General features: G+C 38.3%; 1 protein-coding gene across 10 annotated transcripts in view; it reads left to right on the top strand.

The window, feature by feature from the left end:
• DENND1A (DENN domain containing 1A) overlaps nt 1-19,588 on the top strand; it is a 191,700-nt gene that overhangs the window by 96,246 nt on the left and 75,866 nt on the right. For all 10 annotated transcript variants that reach the window (XM_032448085.1, XM_032448086.1, XM_032448083.1 and 7 more), the window contains 2 exons: nt 4,920-5,020; nt 13,906-13,951. In XM_032448085.1, coding sequence (XP_032303976.1) covers nt 4,920-5,020; nt 13,906-13,951 — 147 coding nt within the window. The remainder of the gene's footprint in view (nt 1-4,919; nt 5,021-13,905; nt 13,952-19,588) is intronic.

The following is a 19,588-nucleotide window of genomic DNA, read 5'->3' as shown; positions in this document are numbered from 1 at the left end:
GAGGGAGGGTGGTGTGGTGGTGGAGAGGGGATTGGTTTCTTGGTGGTTTTGTTTTGTTGGTATTTTTTTGTGGTGTTGTTCCTTTCTTTCTTTCTTTCTTTCTTTCTTTCTTTCTTTCTTTCTTTCTTTCTTTCTTTCTTTCTTTCTTTCTTTCTTTCTTTCTTTCTTTCTTTNGAAAGAAAGAAAAGGAACAACACCCACAAAAAAATACCAACAAAAACAAAACCACCAAAGAAACCAAATCCCCTCTCCACACACCACACCACCCTCCCTCTGCTTTGAGAATTCTCAGTTTGGTACGTTTCCAGTTACAAGGTCTTGGCTTCCGCTGAGCACAGTTTGAAATAAAATAATGCAGCTTGTTCCTACTGCTGGAACATGCAGAGCAGAGCGTGCAGGCAAGGAATCACTGGCTCCGGCCCAACACTTCAAACCTGTCCCTTACACTGTCACTCCAATCTTGGAGCAGTTATATATAAAGTTGTAAGATAAGAATGCGCAGTATGAATACCCCTTCCCTACCAAAGACCGAGACATGCTTTTATCTTGGACAGAGGCAAAAGGAAAAGGAAAAAGCAGAAAGATAGGATAGAAAACACAACCCTACTTGTGAAATGGCTCATTAAGGAAGGCAAAGTGACAGGTAAGTAATTCTTTTCTTTCCAGGCTCCTGTCACAAAGAGAGAGAGATTAAACCAACCAACCACACATTTTGAAATGCTTTGGATAGTTATTCTTTCCCCCTCTCTGTTAATTCCCTACTCTCTTCATTCCTTAGTTTTATAAAATAATCATCTCTTTAATTTTTATTTAGTTTACTTTAGTAGAGAGGACCTAAAATGCTTAGCAGATGTAAAATTAAGATTTTACAAGTTCATTATGATACTGAGCTATGTAACACTCAAATCCTATCAGTTACATGTAGGATAGATTGTAAACATTTAATAATTATTCATAGTTTCCAGAGTTTACTCTAACTCTCTGAGTTTTACCTACCTTCCCAAGGAACATGAGAATAACTACTGTAATCTACTCTTTCCTTTTTCTGCCTTGTATCTCTTACATCCCTATAGCTTTCTGCCTTTCCACTATATTTATTTACAATTCCAAGAAACAGTTTTAAAAACCTCAATCAAAAAGTAGGTCATGGTCAAAACAGTAACAGGGTAGGTAACACCCAACCAAATGGACATGGAGGACTGTATTTTAGAAAGGATCATTTGAGTACTTAGGCCATAGCACTAGAGAGCAGCATTTATTAAAACCATCTTATGCTTCCCATTCATAAAGGAAAACAATCAATATCCATTTACAGAGCAAACAAAATGAAAACTTAACATTTCCTTTTAGAAAGAAAAATCACAATAATTAATTGACTGACAAAAAAAAACCTTCAAATGCCTAACACAAAACTTTGAACTAAATCAAGCTCAATACAAAATGCTTGGTTTTGATGTGCAGTCATTTTCAGAAGAAGAGCACTCCCAGAGTGTTCAGTACCTTTTATCTCTCAGATCCTTGATGGAGCCTAAACAACATTAAGACTAAACCTTTTAAAACAAAATTGGGGGAAAAAAAAAGAAAAGAAAAAAAAAAAAGAGAGAAAAAAAGAAAAGTGGAATTGTCTTATTTTAGTCCCAAATTCCTTGGGTTCCCCCAAAAATTCCCAAGGGAAGAGAAGGTTACTAGAAAACATATATAGCGGTATCATTTATCTGTCTTCTTTTCTGTCAAATAAATTATGAAAAGTAGACTTTGCAGCATGAACATTAGAATCTTTACTCACCAAAAAGCCCAACAAAGCATGCATCAAGAAACTTTTTCATTTGAATGTTAGAGGGGAAAAGAAGTTGAGTAAAGTCATCATTTAGAACCACCTAACTGAGTTTAGGTTGCATGGCTAAGGCTGGAAGGGGCCCTGGAGATCATCAGACTGACCCTATCTGCCCAGTTCAAAATATCACCAACTGCAGGTCTTTGCTCAGGTCAGTAGTCAGTTGGGTTTAAAAAACCATATCAACCAAGCACAGAGACTCCTCAGCATCTCCAGTCCCTTTTTGCAGGCCACATACATTCATGTGCTTACTGCTTTTGTGTATTAAAACATATATGCATATATATATATATTTCTTTAGTAAATAAACCCAAGTAATCTGAATGGCTAGTGGCACTTCTTTTTTTATCTCTCTCCCAACAACAACAACGTTTCTTTCTTTCTTTCTTTCTTTCTTTCTTTCTTTCTTTCTTTCTTTCTTTCTTTCTTTCTTTCTTTCTTTCTTTCTTTCTTTCTTTCAAAAGCAGGAGGATCCTATGTGCATTTAATTTCTTTCCATTGTGAGAGATGCAGCACACTTCATTCTTGTTTAAATATAACATCAAGTAAAAGAGTGATAATTAAGCAGTCTTGAGTGGAAAAGTCTTTTATGATAGAATGAATTCATGTTATAGTAAATTACGTAAGATTTGAAATATCCTTAATGCCATTTAGAGGTAAGTGGGTCTGAATTTATTAGCTAGTTTATAAACTATGTGTGCTGATCCCCTGGACGACTTATTTCTGTCCTCTTCAAATTTTTTCTCTTTTGTTTTCTACAAAAGGAAATTCAAGTAGTTTCTCAAAATATTAATTACTTTTTCTTGAAAACAGCAGTAACAAAAAATACCCTGATCTAACTACTTGTACATAGCCAAATGTGAATCAGAATGCATAAAAACTGTTTAACAGAAGAGCAACTACTGGTGGGAGCATGCAGTTAGAAAAAGGAAACAAGCCTTCCTATAGCCCAGTGTTGTCTTCCATCACACCTTCCCCTTGCAGCCCTATCTCAGGAAGAATTGCTGACAGTGTGTGATGACAACAGGTTGTCTCTCGACATAAAAAGATGGTTTACATGAAAATAGTTGATTCTTAAAAAACTTAAATTTGTGAAATATGATCATGTTTCTACTTGGCTCCGTCTTACTGGAGTGAATTTCATTACTTACAGAGCAGTGTTAAAGTAGTGTATTATTACAAAGCAAAAAATGCCATTCTGGCACTGATAGTCTTTTGTTCTTGAGAGCTGAGAGGTTGCCATTTCACTTCTCCCTTGTCACAGAATGTGCGAACACACTGCCTCTTCTTCCTTGATAGGTTTCTGACGTGTCTCAGGGCTCTAAGGTTAAGGAAAACACAAGGTGTGATCAATACCATTCACTAAATGTCCTTGTGATACAACGTAGCTAAAAGCTTGCGCCGTTCTTGTTCTACAGCAGCCTTACAACTATTCTTCTACATGTGTGAATTCTTCCTTCCCGAGAGCTCTGTTGCAGCCTTTACAGCCAGCCGCCAACATAGGTTTTCACCTCCATACAGTCTTTACAGCAGCCTTGCTTTCACTGCTTAATTCTTGTGCAACTCAGTCTCCATGTTTCTGCTGTGCTTTTAGCCCCGAGTGATGCAGAAAGATCTTACTCTCAAATGTTGGTACTGCATGTGTAACACTAGGCAGTGAATAGCCATCAGTGGGGAGGGAATAAAATATACTGAAAATGGCCTATTATAATTCAACATTATTTCATAATTTTTATGTGTATGAAAAAACTCCATTGATTAATTTGCTTTTAAAATCTTAAAGGCATAATTGCAGAATGTGGTTCACTATCTCAGTGTCTTTTGTACATCACTATTTTTTTATGTTCTCCGGCAGCAGCTGCAGGAAGCTGAGGTAGTGGAACTAATCTTATTTTAAAATGCTGGATTCCCATAGTTTTGACAGTTGGGCATTTCTCAGGCTGCCTTATTATTAAGCTCCTGTTTTCTGTATGGCAGTCACTAATCAGGTGAGGTCTCCAGCAAATATGCTATTTCTTTTTTTGAGTCCTTATCTTGGCAGAGTTGAAGGACAGTAGCAGTGCTTACTTGTGGTAGTGTGTTATTTGAATTCATGCCAGATAGCAAGGTGGGAGTACATCTCAAAAATAAGTGACAGGTTCTGCTCAGATGTCTGCAGTGTTGAGCATTATGTCTGTTTAATCTTTTCTTGCTGAGTTTTAAAACCAATGGAAGGGGGATTTGGAAGGGGCCTTCTTGGATTACTGAGTTCAGTCCTCTACAGCATCAACCAGGCTCTGTAATAATGCCAGGAAATAATCCATTTAAACCTGATAGAATCAATTCTTATGTAAAAAATTAAATTTTTAAGCGGTTTTTGTTTTAGATATCTTTTTCATTTGTAGAAGAGAAACTGAAAGCTTATAGAACTGAGACAGATAATTTCCAGCAAAGCACTACAGGGGTTCTCCCCAGGGCTGGACCAGCACTTTTGTTTGCTATTTTTGAGCTTTTTAACTCAGTACCTGCCAATGTGAAAACCATTCTGAATGACTTTTTAACCATCAGTGGTTCAAACGATTGGTGAAGGGTAAGAAGCCAAAGATACTTTCCAAGTAATAAAAATATAGTCATGGAGTTTGATGTGGTATATTCTTAAGAAAACTGTGCTACTGATATTGTGCCTTCCTGAGCTTAAATATTTTTCAGCTTGTTTTATAATTTCAGTGCATTTTTATTGTATTAATGGATGGTAATTGCTAGGATCAGGGTTTTATTTACCCTTACCATTTTTTTCTTTCCTTTGAGTTTTTATTTCTGTATATCTTTTGCTTTATAAACACTGGGTGTTAATTTCAGGTTTTGTTTGTTGAATGAATTGTGTTTTCAGCTATTTAACAAAGTCAGTCAATGTTAACCACCAAAACTAGTTGTGCTTTATCCACTGGTACCCTTTTTTTAATGGGAACACTGAATATTGTCTAAAAAAGCATGTTATGAAACCAAATTTGGTTCTTTACTTTTTTTCTTATCTCATTAGCTTTTTAAGGTTTTTGTTTGTTTGTTTTGTCTTCCATTAATGTTCTTCCATTAAACTGTTTTTCAGTTAACTGCTTGCATTCATGGATCTGCAGCTATGCTCTACCCAATGTTCTGGCAACACGTTTACATTCCTGTTCTGCCCCCACATCTCTTGGACTACTGTTGGTAAGGCTATATATATATATATATGATATATATGTATGTGTTTGACTGTGTGCGTATATATATAAAATCTAGATTCACAACAGCTTTCATATTCTTGTATAGCAAGTCTGAATTCCCATTATATGGTGATACTGTTAGTATATGTTAAAAATACGTATGTATATTAAGGAAGTGGTGAACCCAGGAAGTTAAGAAAAAAGCGTTAATGGCATCAGATAATTGTGTATTAGTATGTTGAAATACACTGATGTGATTGGTTGCTGTGCAATGCTGCCACTTAAATATTTTGTACTTGTATTTTGTTTTCAGTGTATTTGTGTTAAATCATAAAAATTGAATTAAGATTCTGGAAGTAAAAGATACAGTGGAACATACTTTAGTTTTTCTACTTTCCCGATTTTCTTTTGGGGATGGGGAGAAAGCTATTCATTTCCTTATAATCATATCTTCATATTCCTATTGTGTACTTAGAATGAATCTACCTTATTCTAGGGGGAATGACTGTAATTCATTTGAAAACTTTTTCTTGGTTGTGATGTCTCAGATTTTGGCACATCCCAAGAGCAATCCCAAATACTGTCAAAGCTGACCCTGTTTTGTCCATGAGCTTGGGGCTGAGATCCCTTCTAACATAAATTGTTCTGTGATTCCACACTGTTTGTGTGGCTTAAGAAACCATCTTTGCTGCTAACATCTCCAGATAAGTCTGCCATTAGATATCTCTTGGAATTGGTGGTCAGTTTCCCAGAAGCCTGTCTACAGCACCTCTCAAGCAGTCTCTTGGTTTTTAATTTCTTTTCTGGCACATAGTCAAACAGTTTAGCCTAATCAGCCACAACGTAATATCTCCCATTTGCTACATATGGGACTGGAGGAAGAGAATTCTGAGTAATTAGCAAAGGAATTTAAGATACTGCGTTTAGTTGCTCAGCCGTTAGTCACTCAGTTTGTGTGACTTGCTGTTTTTGTTCCCACACTGTATGCAGCAGGCAAATGAAGTTTGCCCAGGAAGAGTGGCTGCCCCCTTACCTCAGGTGGCCCAGGGAACTTAAAATTTCAAGCCGTGCTAGAGAGTTAAAGGAATAGTTGCCTGGGCATGCAAGGATGGAATTAGGAAGTCCAAAGTTTGTCTTGAGTTGAAGTGAGGACTGTGTAGGGTACCTTGAGGCTTCCACAGTTCTAGAACAAGAAGGAAAACACTAAGGAAAACGTGGACCTGCTGCTGTATGGTCACACCATTGGGTGATGGAGAACGCAGAAAAGGTTGAGAACTCAGTGATGTCTTTGCTGACAGGGTTTGCCAACTCTGCGTGGAGCAGGAAGGTTTGTGGGAAGCAGGTGTCGAATCCTCTGTGTAGGAACTGAGCTTAAGCAGGACATTTGTTAATTCATGGAGAGGAAGGATTTGACCAGAGTGTGCTGCTGATCCTGGAAGTCGTAAAGCTGTGCTTCACTGTGCGTGAAATGCATTGGCAGCAAGGCATGTCCACAGAGAGGTGTTACACATCTTTAGAAAAAGCAGGAAGGAAGATCCAGGGTACTACAGGCCAGTCATTTTCTATTCCTCAAAGAAGTTTGGAACAAGTCTTCATGAAAGCACCACCTCTGCCCTCTCTCACCACATGCCCTGGCAGTTTAAAAAGTCCTCCGGAAAAAAATGAGCTGACACTGACTATGTCACACTATTTCATATTTGGCTCTTAGTATGGTGATTTGGGGGAGGGAGGCTGTTCTGTTGGTTTTTCTTTTAAGAGAGATACTGTTCTGTGTGATGTTTTCTCTGCATTTCAGCAAGAGGAAGGAGCTAGCAGGGATAACTAGCATTTTTAAGTGACAGGAGCTGAAACATGTAGATTTAAAGGAAGCTTGTTCCTCAGTAGAATATTTAAATGTTAAGTATGTGCCTATTGCGAGGATACACAGAATGGAATCTAAAAACTATTATCTCCTGTAGAAATGAACCTTCAATTTACTCACTGCACAGGAAGGGCAGGTTCTAGTCATTTGCACTGCCAGCAGGTGCCCTTTCTCTGCATAATGGGCTTTGCATGTGTAATTAACACATGAAGGCTGCTGCTGCCAGTTTTTTCTTCAGGTACATGCTGCTAGGAGTTTTCAGGACCAGGATGTGGACCACAAGAGGCTTTTTTGCTGGGTTTGAAGATGTGATATTCATTGACTTTCTGACAAAGCCATGTTAAAAAGGGGCTGAGTCCAGATCCCACAGCTTTGTGCAGAGATGTGCAAAAGCAAACACTTGGGCAGTGTACCCAGAGATAAAGACATGAGACATTGAGCTCTACTTGAATGAATTCTTTCATGGTGTAACACCCTGCCATACAACAAATAAGCCAGCCAGTGTGTGAAAAGTATGATTTTAAAACATATTATTATTAGGAGGTAATTGCATGCTCATAAATACAACAGATTGCCTTAGCCTGATACGAACTTCATTTGGAGAGGTAGTCACATGCACAAATTGTTTGAGTAATTAGGTTTAATAACAATTTGTGTGCCATAATGATATTTCTTAAAATAGAGTCCATTTATTTTGTAACTGTGTGAAACTGGAAAGGTAATTTTTGCCTATCTGTTCTGTGAAATCAGCTTCGCTCTGTCTGGTTTAAGGCAATCAAATGCTTATCAGCATCTGTCTCTACGGGGAAATGACCTGAAACTATTTAAAAACACAAGAGTTTATTTTAATTGAGTTTTATTCCCTGTCTTTCATTTATTTCACAAATGTGATGTAAGAATTTTAAAGAGCTGGAATGGAAACAGAAAATTTGAAGTGATGTGAATTTTTCCATTCTTAAAACTGCAGAAAATGACATTCCTCCAGTTGGCTGTTTGCTGTCCTTTGTTGTGTACTGACCGTGCTGTTGGTGCTTCTCAATCTCCTTCTGAACTTAGTGAAAATTGCTGAAGGGAATAGGATTGCTATATTATTTGTTATCCTTTGAGAGTTCTTGAAAAAAAAGGATATTCCATATATGATTATTTGCTTTTAATAAAAGTTTCAGTGGAGTCTTTTTATGTAAAGGAAACTTTTAATGTCCTGACTGATATACTCCATCTCAGTTCCATGCCTGTGAAATTTAAAATCTGTTGCATTTCCCTGGGGCAACACACACGATGACTGTGGGATCTTTCCAGAACTACAGAAAAGAAAAGCAGCTCTGCTTCCAGAGACTGGGAAGGTAGAATACAGCAACTCTGCTCATGGCATTTGAAGATTCTTTTAGCCAACCACACATAAGAGAAATTTCAGAGTGAGGAGAGTTCCCTTGAGCTGTTGTGAGAAAGATGATGAAGGAAAAGGTGGATAATTGGATATTGTTATGTGTTAATGATAACTCTGCTGCAAGCATGCTTACAGTGAATGTCTCACTGACATGGTTAAAGCTCTTCTTTTTTTTCTTTTTTTTTTCTGTAGCATCATGTCCTTTATCTTTGTTTATACATCACACACTTTCAAACCACTGTTGTTTCTGATTTTTGCTGCTTGACCTTTGCTAATTTTTTTTAGCTTATGACAGAGAAAGAGATAAATTTTCTTCCCCCTTCCCTCTTGAAAAGATTTTTAAAAATTTAATATTAATGTGCAGCTGCACTCCTTATTTGTGTACTTAACAGAACTGAAAAGGCCAACACCCCATCTTCAAAACGTTTCTTCTCCCTGCGCTTACACTTTGTGCTAGGAATGCAGAGCCAGTAACAGTGGCTCATGTATGTGTGAAAGCGATTTCAGTCACCTGACTCCTAGTGTGCTGAGGGGTGGCTCTTTGTTTTTTTTTCTAACTAGGAACCACTCCTCAATGTATTTCCAGCCCAGGGAAAGATTTTGGGTGGAGGAGACAGAACATTTGTGGGAATTCTATCATTAGAGTTTGCACCTTAATGCACAATTGCATCCTCCTTTGAATAGAGAGCAACAGAAGAGGCACATGAACTGTTGCCACAGGAGGTGGGACTGCATGCCAGCAGGTGCCAGATGCACTGGTTAATGGGCTCCAGCCATCAAGCATGTGAAGATACTTAAATCTTGCCAGATCACATCCATCTACTTTGTTGCTGAGAATTAAATATTTCTTAATGTTAAACAGTCTATTAATTTTCCTCACTACTTGTTTCAGTTTGGTTTTCACGTGGCATAAGAGCATCTCCACTGTGTCTGTTTTCTTTCTTTTTGCTATCATTGTCTGTGTTTAAAATTAGTCTATAAGAAAATACTGTCTTTACTGGGCTGTAAATACGGTCACTACTAGGCATGCTGCAGCCTAGCATGTTCTTTCAGTCCAGAGCTTTATCACTGGTTATTATGTGTGCTTCGACCAGAAGCAGCAGAAAAATTTCTGAGGTGATTTAAAGTGCCTTTTATATTAGATAGATCTCTTTGCAGACAACAGAGTTCATTGAGAGAGCCCTTTGCAGAGCACCCTGACACAGGGGCTGCACAAATGTTTCTGCTGGTGCAGAGGTGCAGTTTTCCTTTTCCCTGTAGGGTTGTGGTTTGTTGGTTTTTTTTTTGTTTTTGTTTTTGTTTTTTTTTTGTGGTTGTTTTTTAAACTCCCTTTCTCTCGTTTTCTAAACTTGTGCATTGCTCTGTGTGAGCCTTTAGAAAGGTGGAGAGGCGAACTGAGGGGCACGTCCTCCTGCTGCTTGGGAAACAAAGGTTCCTTACTTGTGGGCCTCTGAGTAGCTTTTGGCATAACCTGCTTCATCTGTGTACTCACTGAAAGCTGCTGTAGTTACTCTTGTGGTTTCTTAGCTGTGTCTCTTCTACATCACTCAAATTTATGCAGTCAGGTTTCTAATTTGAATCAATTACCCTGATAAATTTGGGATTGAATCTTTTGCATCCCAGGAAGCAATCTGAAATCAGAAGGCTGCTTAAAGCATAACATGCAGGTGGTGTGTGAGCAACACACAGAGTCACCGTTTGTATGTCAGGACTTGAACTTAGTAAATGGGATCTAATCCATTTTCACAGAATCAGAATCGCAGAATTATCAAGGTTGGAAAAGACCTAGAAGATCATCCAGTCCAACCATTACCAATACTTTCCAGCTAAATCATATCCCTCAACACAATATCATTTTCCTGGATCTGTGGAGCAAATTGGTGCAATTCCCTGCGCAGCTGTAAACTATGAACTTTCTTTGAGATCTGTAGGTTAAGATGAACTTTTTTTGTTGGTTTTATTTGCTGTTGTTTTTCACTTAAGAGGAAGCGTCCCTCTATTTCACCTGATTCTCTTCCAATTAGTTGTTGCCCACCTCTTGGGAGCGTAATTAAGAGGTCTCTAGTTAGCCTAAGGAAACGAATTAAAAAAATTGTAAAACGCAACTGTAATAAATGGGCGATATCTCGCCATTAAGTCCACAATATCCATATTCATGCTTATGCATTGCTTCTTTAATGATTTGGTATTTACCTATATAACTCATTTGATTGTAAATAACCCTGCATTGGGAACTGTGGTGGCACAAGAGGAGCAATAGCCTCAGTCTTTGTTCTAAAAGGCTTAGGCAGGCTTTTTGTTTAAGCAGTGAATGTGCACAGCAGAAACTGATACTTCTTATTGTGCACTTAATGGCTATTGCTGCCATCAAACAACTTGGAGTAATTGCGAGTTGTGGCTGTAGGAAGCCCCAGGACTTGTCGAGCTGTGTGTAAAGCTGGTCCGTAGGTCAGTCTTTAATCTGTCATGGGTCTCAGAAGGATTAGATTGCACAAAGTGTTTCTCATGTTTATACAAGCAGTGGATGTTACCGAAGCTGACTGGAAAGTTTTGTAAATGCACATGGAACCTGGTAAAAATGGCTTGAGATTTGAATGGCAGTGGGGAAGGACTACTGTAGTGTGGTCTGGATGGTGAGAAGTGCATAATGTTCTCTAGTACAGCATGTTAGCTGACTGAGTAATGGCACATAATGAAGCCTGACGTGAATCTTCAACGTTCACTTCAGGTGTATTTCTTTCTCAGTCACATTAATGAGTGATGACAGAAGAATGTATTTTCTTTGGTAGACTTGAGAGGAAATAATTATGTGCTCTTTACCAGAATTATGTTATATTGTGGTTATTTATGTTTGCTTAGTTAATCTGTTGCAGGTATAAGAAGCTATCACAGTGAATTATCCTTAAATTGGTTTTGCTTTTGCTCTGTGGTTTAGAACATGGAACAATATTTTTTTTTTTCTCAAAGATAAAGTTACTCAATATCATCTCCTGGGCTCCACCTCATTCCCTAGATGAAATCTCTGTTCATAAAAGTAACACAAATGTTGCAAAATTAGCATATTTTAAAACAGATTTCTGCTTTGAAGTTTTCTTTTTTGTATTGATCAGCAGAACCTGAGGGTTTTTTATGAATGAGTAAAGTAAAGCCACTCTTTGCAGTGCTCTGGTCAAATTGTCCTGCTGCTTTCTCCAGGCTGTCCAAGTGCAGCACAATGAAGCACCTGCCTGGAGTTCTTTAATGCACAGCAATGCAAGGTCACAGGAAAAAAACTGCTTTCAAAACCTGACAAAAGTTTAAGCGTTGTGGCCTTCATACCATCCCTGTAACAGCTATAAAGCTGTATTGCCTTTACATATGATCATTTTCACTAGAAAATTGGATGCAGTCAATTGCCTTTTCAAAGGTGACCCTTGTGTCTTAAGGCACATCTTTCTGTCAGTTCCCTAAAATTTTACTGGGAGTGCCAGGTTTTAAGGGTTTAGGCATTTGCATTTTTTTGTTGCTGAACTGGGCGATTGGAGGATGGACACGATAGTGAATCAACTTGTACAGATTCAGATTTTCTTTTGCTTGGTGACAGGTTCTGCTTTTGGATGCATTAATAAAATGGCTGGTTTTCTGGAATACTGCACTCTTCCTGCTTCCTTTCATTACATTAGCCAAGGTTCTACTAGATGAGACGTTTGCAGTCGTAAGACTTCCTGCCGAGGTTCAGACTTTGTATTTTTGAGATTGAAGCTGTCGTGTTTCTGAAACTACTTAATTAGAAACACATTCATTTCAGTGCATACTGGAGGAGCCTTGAACAGCATAGCAAGGCACACAGGGAAGTTGAGCATTTGTGCAGCTGGCAGCCAAACCAATGGTTTATACTTTGAATATGAAATTACTGGGTATTTTCTTGCTCCTGGAATGTGGCCATTGGAAATGAAGAGATGTGGGTGAAAGAGAGAGTGTTTGTCACAAATAAAACATGCAAAATGACAAATAAATACTCCTCAGATGAGCAGCAATCCATATGCACTAAGTGTGTATCATGTTGAATGGTAAAAAATTGTATCCAAGAACTGGGATATATGTTTTGGTTTTCATCTGTGGAATCCTCAAGGAAGCAGAGGCTTTGGGACTTGCACCAAGTTAGTTCCTGAGTTATCAGTGCCTCTGGGTGGTGACAGGGTGCTGTGGTTGGGTGAAGCTTGGGTGAGGGTGTTCATGCCAGGCTGTGCAGTTGGGAAAGCTATGATGCAGTACACACTGCTTCAGAACTTGTTGGATTCTCTGCAGTTATTGATGCTTTATCTGTTTGTCTTCAAATGAGAAGAACAAACCAGTGTTTTCATGCAGAGTATCTAGCATAGAGGCTGTTCACATCTCTTGGTGCAGCACCCAACAGAGTAGCAGTTTTCAAGGTACAGTAGTAAACATGATAATTATTAATATGCATATCAGAAATTGTTACTTTTCAAACAATTTTTCCTCACAAAAATGAGAAGCAGAGTGATTTTTGCTAGTGTGCAGCAGTAGTTCTTTCCCTTACAGAACAGTAGGCACACGTCTATAAAAGCAATATGGAAGATATTTTAAAACAAGGCAGAACAGTGACATTTTTCTTCTTTCTCATCTGAAATTGAAAATGAGCTCTTTGAGCTTCTGTATCCAAAATCAAATGAGGCTCTATTTTAAAAGTTGTGTCTGTCTGTGCTTTCAGTTTAACAGGCAGTGTATGCCATATTTGCATCTAGCAGTTTTGGCATCCTCTTTGATATGTTCTAATAAGCAATGCAAATATGAGCTTTTCCTGATTAGCTGAGTGGGAGTCCTGTAGTAAAGCTTAATATTAGAAATACTGTATATACAAAGATCCAGCTTTCATTCAGTATTCTTCCTGTGCTACGTAGTAGCCCATATTGCTATTTGCTAACATGATTGAACTGAAGTCTGAAAAGATCAATCTTTCTTAACTTTCTGTTTGGTAACAGAAGTGTCACACCTATGTTTGAAGCTATAAATTTGGCCTAAGAACCTCTCAATGTAGTTCGTTACTGTGTTCTGAAAGGGATAATGATTCCAGTGTATGCCGTTGTAATTATGGAGTTGATCAGAATCTTACAAAGTAATTTTTACATCTTTGTATTATGAATGTAAGTATTTCAAAATTTATACTTAGTTGAATTATTTAAAATGTGTCTGAACCCATAATCAAAGGTTTAAGACTTACACGGCTGGGTGATATGCATTCCCTGAGCTAACCATTCAGTGCTACAACTGAATCAGTCTGCTCAGACAATACAGAGTTATTTGAAAATTGTACTTTAGGAAATCACCTTATTTTGTGTGTGCATGTGTGTGTTTAATAGCGGCCCTTATGTACTTGTCTTAACATAGACACATAGCAATTCTGATGTCAAAAGAAATTAAGTCTTATGGTAATGAAGGAATATTGTGTAGTAAAAGAAGTCTTTCAAATATGGATTAAAATTTTGTTAACACATGGTTTTATATATACATATGTATATATACGTATATATCCCAAAGTCTAATCAAGCATCCTGGTCTTTTTCTGTAGCTAGTTTTATAAGTCATATGTGATAATCCAGTACTATGAGAATGTAAAGCAAGTTTTTCCTCCTCTTTGCAGCGCCCCAATGCCCTACCTCATTGGAATTCATTTAAGTTTGATGGAGGTAAGTCTTTCTAACCATTTCTGAAAATACATGTAGTTTTATGACTTAGACCCACATTCTCTAAGTAATTTTACATTCATTCAAATGAATTTAAAAATGAAATAATCCCATTAATTCATTTAAGAGTGAGCAGAGAATTGTAGTTAGGCACAGGTAATCATTCCATATCTTAAGGAAGTCCTCCCTGGTACCTCATACCCTCTGGGTGTACTTTGTTTGCTGTTCAGCAGTCAGTGATGAGCTCATGGTGTGTTCTCCTCTACTTTTTGTTGCTTCATTTAGTCAGCTTTCTGCAGAGCTAATATTAAACCAAAATGTAGACAGTTATAGCTCTCTTTTAGGCATTTAGAGACAGATTGTATTTTTTTTTTTTAAATGTTGAAAAGACCTGAAAAGAAGGAATTTGCTGTTAATGTTAACACCAAACTGGCAGAAAAGCAGCCCTCACAGAAAGCATCACATTCAAACAATCCATAATAATTTGTGTGACTTTAAACCAAGTGAACAACAACTGAAACAACCCACACCCTCTTAAAAGTGGAAATAACACATTTCCTTTTGCTTCCCATACTGGAGAAACACTTGATGACTTTCCTTTAAGAGTATCTGGAGCACATAAGCTATTAATTTAGATGCCTATGAAAATGCTTGCTCTTATTAATCGTGCCCCTTTACACAGGAAGCCTTAGTGCCATGTATGTGCTTGATGAGGCATTCCTTCTCAGACAGCACTGCCTTTTCGCAGGAACTTAAATCAGTACACAGTGCTGACCTGGAAGGCTTTGCAACTGCCCTTGGAAGTCAGTTGGTTTGTGCCCCTGTTTTAGATTCCTGCTTGTTTGTTTAGGGTATGTAGCAACTTATGATTGTGATTTTTTCATCATATAAATTAATTCATATTACTAGAATGTTTGTTTATATAATGCCCATAAAATTTGTTACTTCTCTGGAGGTATTCATCAAACATGTTCTTTCATGGGGGCATATCTATGAAACAGTCTTCATTGTAAAACTTCTTCTGCATTATACTTGTGTAGCTTTCCTTTTTTTTCTCCAGTATTAATGAGAAGTAAATTCTAAGAAGTCACTTTTTCATAAGCTGTTGGAACTTCAGGGCTTCCCCCTGCTGCTGTGTACACAGATAATTTTTGACGCTCTTCACATTTCCAAATAAAGTACTGAATTTTAGTAAGACGTGTTGGTGAATACTCTATTGATCCAAAAGTCAACATACACGTAGTATGTTTTTTGTTAAAGGGATTTCTGATAATTGCATTTGAATACTGCGTAGGCAGGACCAATGTAATATCTAGGGAGCAGCCTAACATGTAGTTTTCATATTGAGCAAGAATTTTTCTGTCCGATATCTGTGTCAGGTAATCATCGTGATGCTTATTAGGGTCCCTCTAGTAAGAGGCCTGTTAGAGGGTGGGGTAACATCTTAATGCAGGCGCTTGTCCGCTTTCACAGATCATCTTCTTTCACAAAGAGCTACGTGGTCAGCCTGGCAATGGGCATAGAAACAAAAAACTAATAACTACTTGTTAGAGTTGCTTTGTCTCTCTCCTGCCTTGCAGACTGAGATATTAGCTCTTCTTCTGCTCAGTTTTTCACGTTGCAGGGCTCTGTAGGCCTTCCAAACTCCATCTGTAAAAACTCAAAAAAAAAAACCCCAAAAACCCGAGCTGCTCTTGGAGCAGCCAATTTTCATCCATTTCTATAGCTTGCGAAAAAATCTGTTTAGTACTAAATCCAGTATGGTGTTTGAATAGCTGGAGATTCTGGAACACACACGCATTGGCAAAGTACAGTTATTTAAAGTGCCTTATGAAGTAAATTAAATAAATAAAACTGTCTTCTCTCCTGTTCTTATGGATAAATTGAATACTTCCAGATACAGCTAACTGTGTTTTTACCACTGAAAAATCAAATCAAATCACACAGCGAGCTGTTGTATATGTTGTTTGTTGACAAGTGCTGTGTAATTTGCCTGTGCCGTGGGAGAAGGAAGGGTGACATTTGTCAAACAAACTATGCGATAACTAGTTTACCTCTTAGCCTGGTTTGTGCATTGAAAGCTTATTTTCTTTCTCCTTTTCCTCATGAGTAGGTTTATTTGTTAGAATACCTGTTCAGTAGCAATGGCAATTTATTCACATGTTCCCGCAGTTGTGTATTTTAAAAAACACATTGTTTTAATTTTTCCATCTCTTATTTGCAGTTTATTAAAAAAAAAAAAAAAAAATATTGTCATTATGAAAAATCCATTTTCCATTAAATGCTGATGTTTCAGCACTCAGTCCTTGTAGAAGTGTTAATTCACGCACTCTAGATTCAGAATAAGGGGTTAATTCCTCTTTTCCCATTCAGGTTAAGACAGGTGGACTCTTCACCCACTGTAGAGCCCCACAGGAGTAGCTGTGGTGTGTGCACTCTCACGGTTCTGCTCCAGCTGCTCTGCAGAATTTGTTGCATAGATGCTTGTGAAGCCTAAACTTAAGCTCAGAAAGCTGTGGTGCAACAGGAAGAAAGACTTTGGAGTGTAGGAACAAGATTAGTTTTCCAGCTTTGGTGCTGCTTCTGTGGACTTTTGCTCTCCCTATTTCACAATGGAACCTCTGGCAGAAATACCATAGCAGTTATAATGCTTTAAACAAAGTAACCCCTCTGTCTCACCTCAGAGGTTTTATTTCAAACCATTGTGCATCTTAGTTTGCAGGCTCCTATTATATGGGGTCTCTAGAAGGAACAGCTCTTTTAATGGAAAATGACAAATTTTTCTTGCAATTAAAATATCAAACATATCCATTGACTGTTAAATCTAATTTGCTGTGACTGAAATGTTCTCCAGTGAGATAAGATAATCTCCTGTTATAGGTCAGAGGGCTCTGGCTGATATATGACTGAAAATCTTGGTAGAAAATGTAGAGCTGTGTTTTGTGCTCTTATTTTTCAGCTTTTCTATCATCACCTAGTTAGTCATTCTTTATAAGATTTCCATTTAGCAATCCATAAAGTGACTTCAAAGAAGGCTAAAAGTTTATAAGCTGTTGGATAAGCAAGGCTGGAGTTATCACATGAATAATGGAACATGCTTACTGAACTAATTGAATTCATATTAGACGAGGATAAGTACTTAGCACCGATAAATAACGAGATATGGAGCTGAAACTCCATCAAACGAGCGCATCCCTTTCATAATCTTACCTTATGTTGTGCCTGCATGCTCCGTGCTATTTTATTGTTAATATTACAGTGAATCGACCTTTGTGCTACACGCAGCATCACACTGTGCTGGCAGCCTTTTACCTCGTGTTGTAGCAAATGGTTTTTCCAGCAGCTGTCTGTAGCAAAGGCCCTTAGCGTGATGGCGCTGATGGCAGAGGAGCGCCCTTGACCTGGTACACTGCCCATTGGAATTCGGGCACATGTGGATCTCATTAAGCACGGGGAAAGGCTCTTTTAGCTGTTTGGTTCTGAGCTGCTGGCGGCAGAATCTGCTCTGCCAGGCTTCCAGCCATTGCGTTACAGCAGGGCCTGGCCTGGCCTCCCTCTGGTCAGGGCCCAGACAGAATGTTTGAAAGAGATGTTAAAAATTAAAGAAGTGTTTATTAATTTTATCTATTTATTTTTAAGGTTCCAGTCACTTGAGAGCTTTTCCCGAGACTTTGGAATCCTAATTCTGTTAAAATTCTCCAGAGTGAATTTGTGAGTGAAATTTGGTCAAAATGGTTTTCTAGCATCCTATCTTGGCACCAGAGAGAGATGCACATTTTAAAACATACCAAATTACTTATTAAACTGTCCTTTATCCAATTGATGGAAGAAATGAAAATGATGCTATGCTTTTATATAAGAGATTCTGGAGAGGATGGACTCCTGGCAGGCAAGTGTTAATGTGACCTGTGCAGTAGCAGGGTGGCACAGTGGTAGCTGCAGAAGGTTTTGCTGCCGCTGCCCCGCGGCGCTGGAGCAGCACCGGTGACGTCTGTCACTCAGTTGGCAGCAGCTGCCTGTGATAAGGATCTGGAGAATCACCTGTGCAGGATCAGGGTTCAGCACATCAAGGTCAGGGCAGTGGCGGAAGAGTGGAAGATGCACGGGGGGTGCGGGCCACCTGCTGTGCCCAGATCAAAGGGGCGCGAGGTCAGGGGGCACAGCCAGCCCGGCCGGGCCTGTCTGCGGAATCGCTGCTTCAGGTTGTAAATCTGAGGGTGATTTCATTAAGTCCTTCTGGCTGCTGTTGGGGCATGAAATAATAAAATTTTATATCCGCTGCCTTTCCTGCTTCTGGCAGCCAGATTGACACATTGTTGTCTGCAGTGTTGTGGTGTTCTTAAGAAAATAAATGGAAACTATTAACTAATTAGAGGCGAGTCATTAAGCAAATGGATTTTAGACTAGTGAATTGTGCCTTCATAATAGCTTCACGTATAATATACAAAATAGCTATTAAATTATGAGGGTTATTTTAAGATTCAAAATGATTACTGGAAGGTAAATCTTCTTTGCAATTACAATGTTTTCAATATATTGATCTGTTTGTGTCTGTCCATCAATCCTCACAGTCGGTTTGGTTTGTGTCTGGGCACTGTTTCTATTAGAGGAGCTACCCAATGCCATAGTTCATGAGTGTGACTCGGTGCTTTTTATGGTAGGAAAAGCAAAAGCTGCCAGTAGTAAATGGTGAAAATAAAGTAATGTTTAGAACGAATGGTATTAGTAGTATTGGTGTATATTTCTTCTGGCATATGACCCAAGTACAGCGGAGGTGCACCTCTTAACATTTCTATATAGTTCCTCAGTATTTTTGTTAACTTTCACGGGAAACATTTAAATTACTTGAAGTGTGGCTGCTTGTGAGCAGGACAGGTTGCACTAACTGCTGCTTATTTACTGACCTAGTGTTTAAGGCCCCCTGGAGTTTGTTTGAAAAGTTAAGAGATTTTCACAGTAAAGGTGCCATTTCTGAAATTTAAAGTGCTCTTTTCACCAGGAGATAAGTTCTCTCTGATTAAGTCAGTAATTCTTACTAAGCCATGTTTATAGAGGCCATAAACAATGGGTTCAGTGTGCTTGTTAAACCAGCTTTCCTTACCTCTCCACTCTTTTAAACAGAGACATATAAAATAAAAGGCAGGTGTAGATGTTAGTCCGATTTGGGTGCGTTTAGATGATTAATTATGGCTACAAGGAGTCCAGGAAGGATGGTTAAAAAAGGCTTGCAGTTGTAATCTGTGATGTTCGGTTTCACTGAATCACTTTTTTTGGCCTAGCAAATCTGTAGTGTGCAGAAAGTTTAAATAAGCAAACTGTAATATTCATGTTTCCTCTTGTTTTTACTTCTCCACCTTTTCTGCAAAATCTGACTGTACCGATCATAGTCCGCTCTATTTAGCAGGTATCATCTCATTTGTAAATGCTGTTTTCATATTCAGGAAGTTGTGAAATGTGGAATATGGCTGTATACAGCTTAGTGGCTGCTTTTCTGTAATCTGAGAGAACTGGGACAGCTTGCAAGGCATACCTGTGAAATAACCTTCATGTTGTTGCAATTTGTAGCGTGCAGTGGGATTTAATCTGAAAACAGCAATTGGATGCTTGGAGTTTTTATTGAAATTCTAGCAGAGTAAATGC

The sequence above is a fragment of the Coturnix japonica genome, chromosome 17, assembly GCF_001577835.2.
Source record: "Coturnix japonica isolate 7356 chromosome 17, Coturnix japonica 2.1, whole genome shotgun sequence".
Lineage (NCBI taxonomy): Eukaryota > Metazoa > Chordata > Aves > Galliformes > Phasianidae > Coturnix > Coturnix japonica.
Note: the sequence above shows the minus strand (reverse complement) of the source record. Positions and strands in the feature narration are given on the sequence as shown.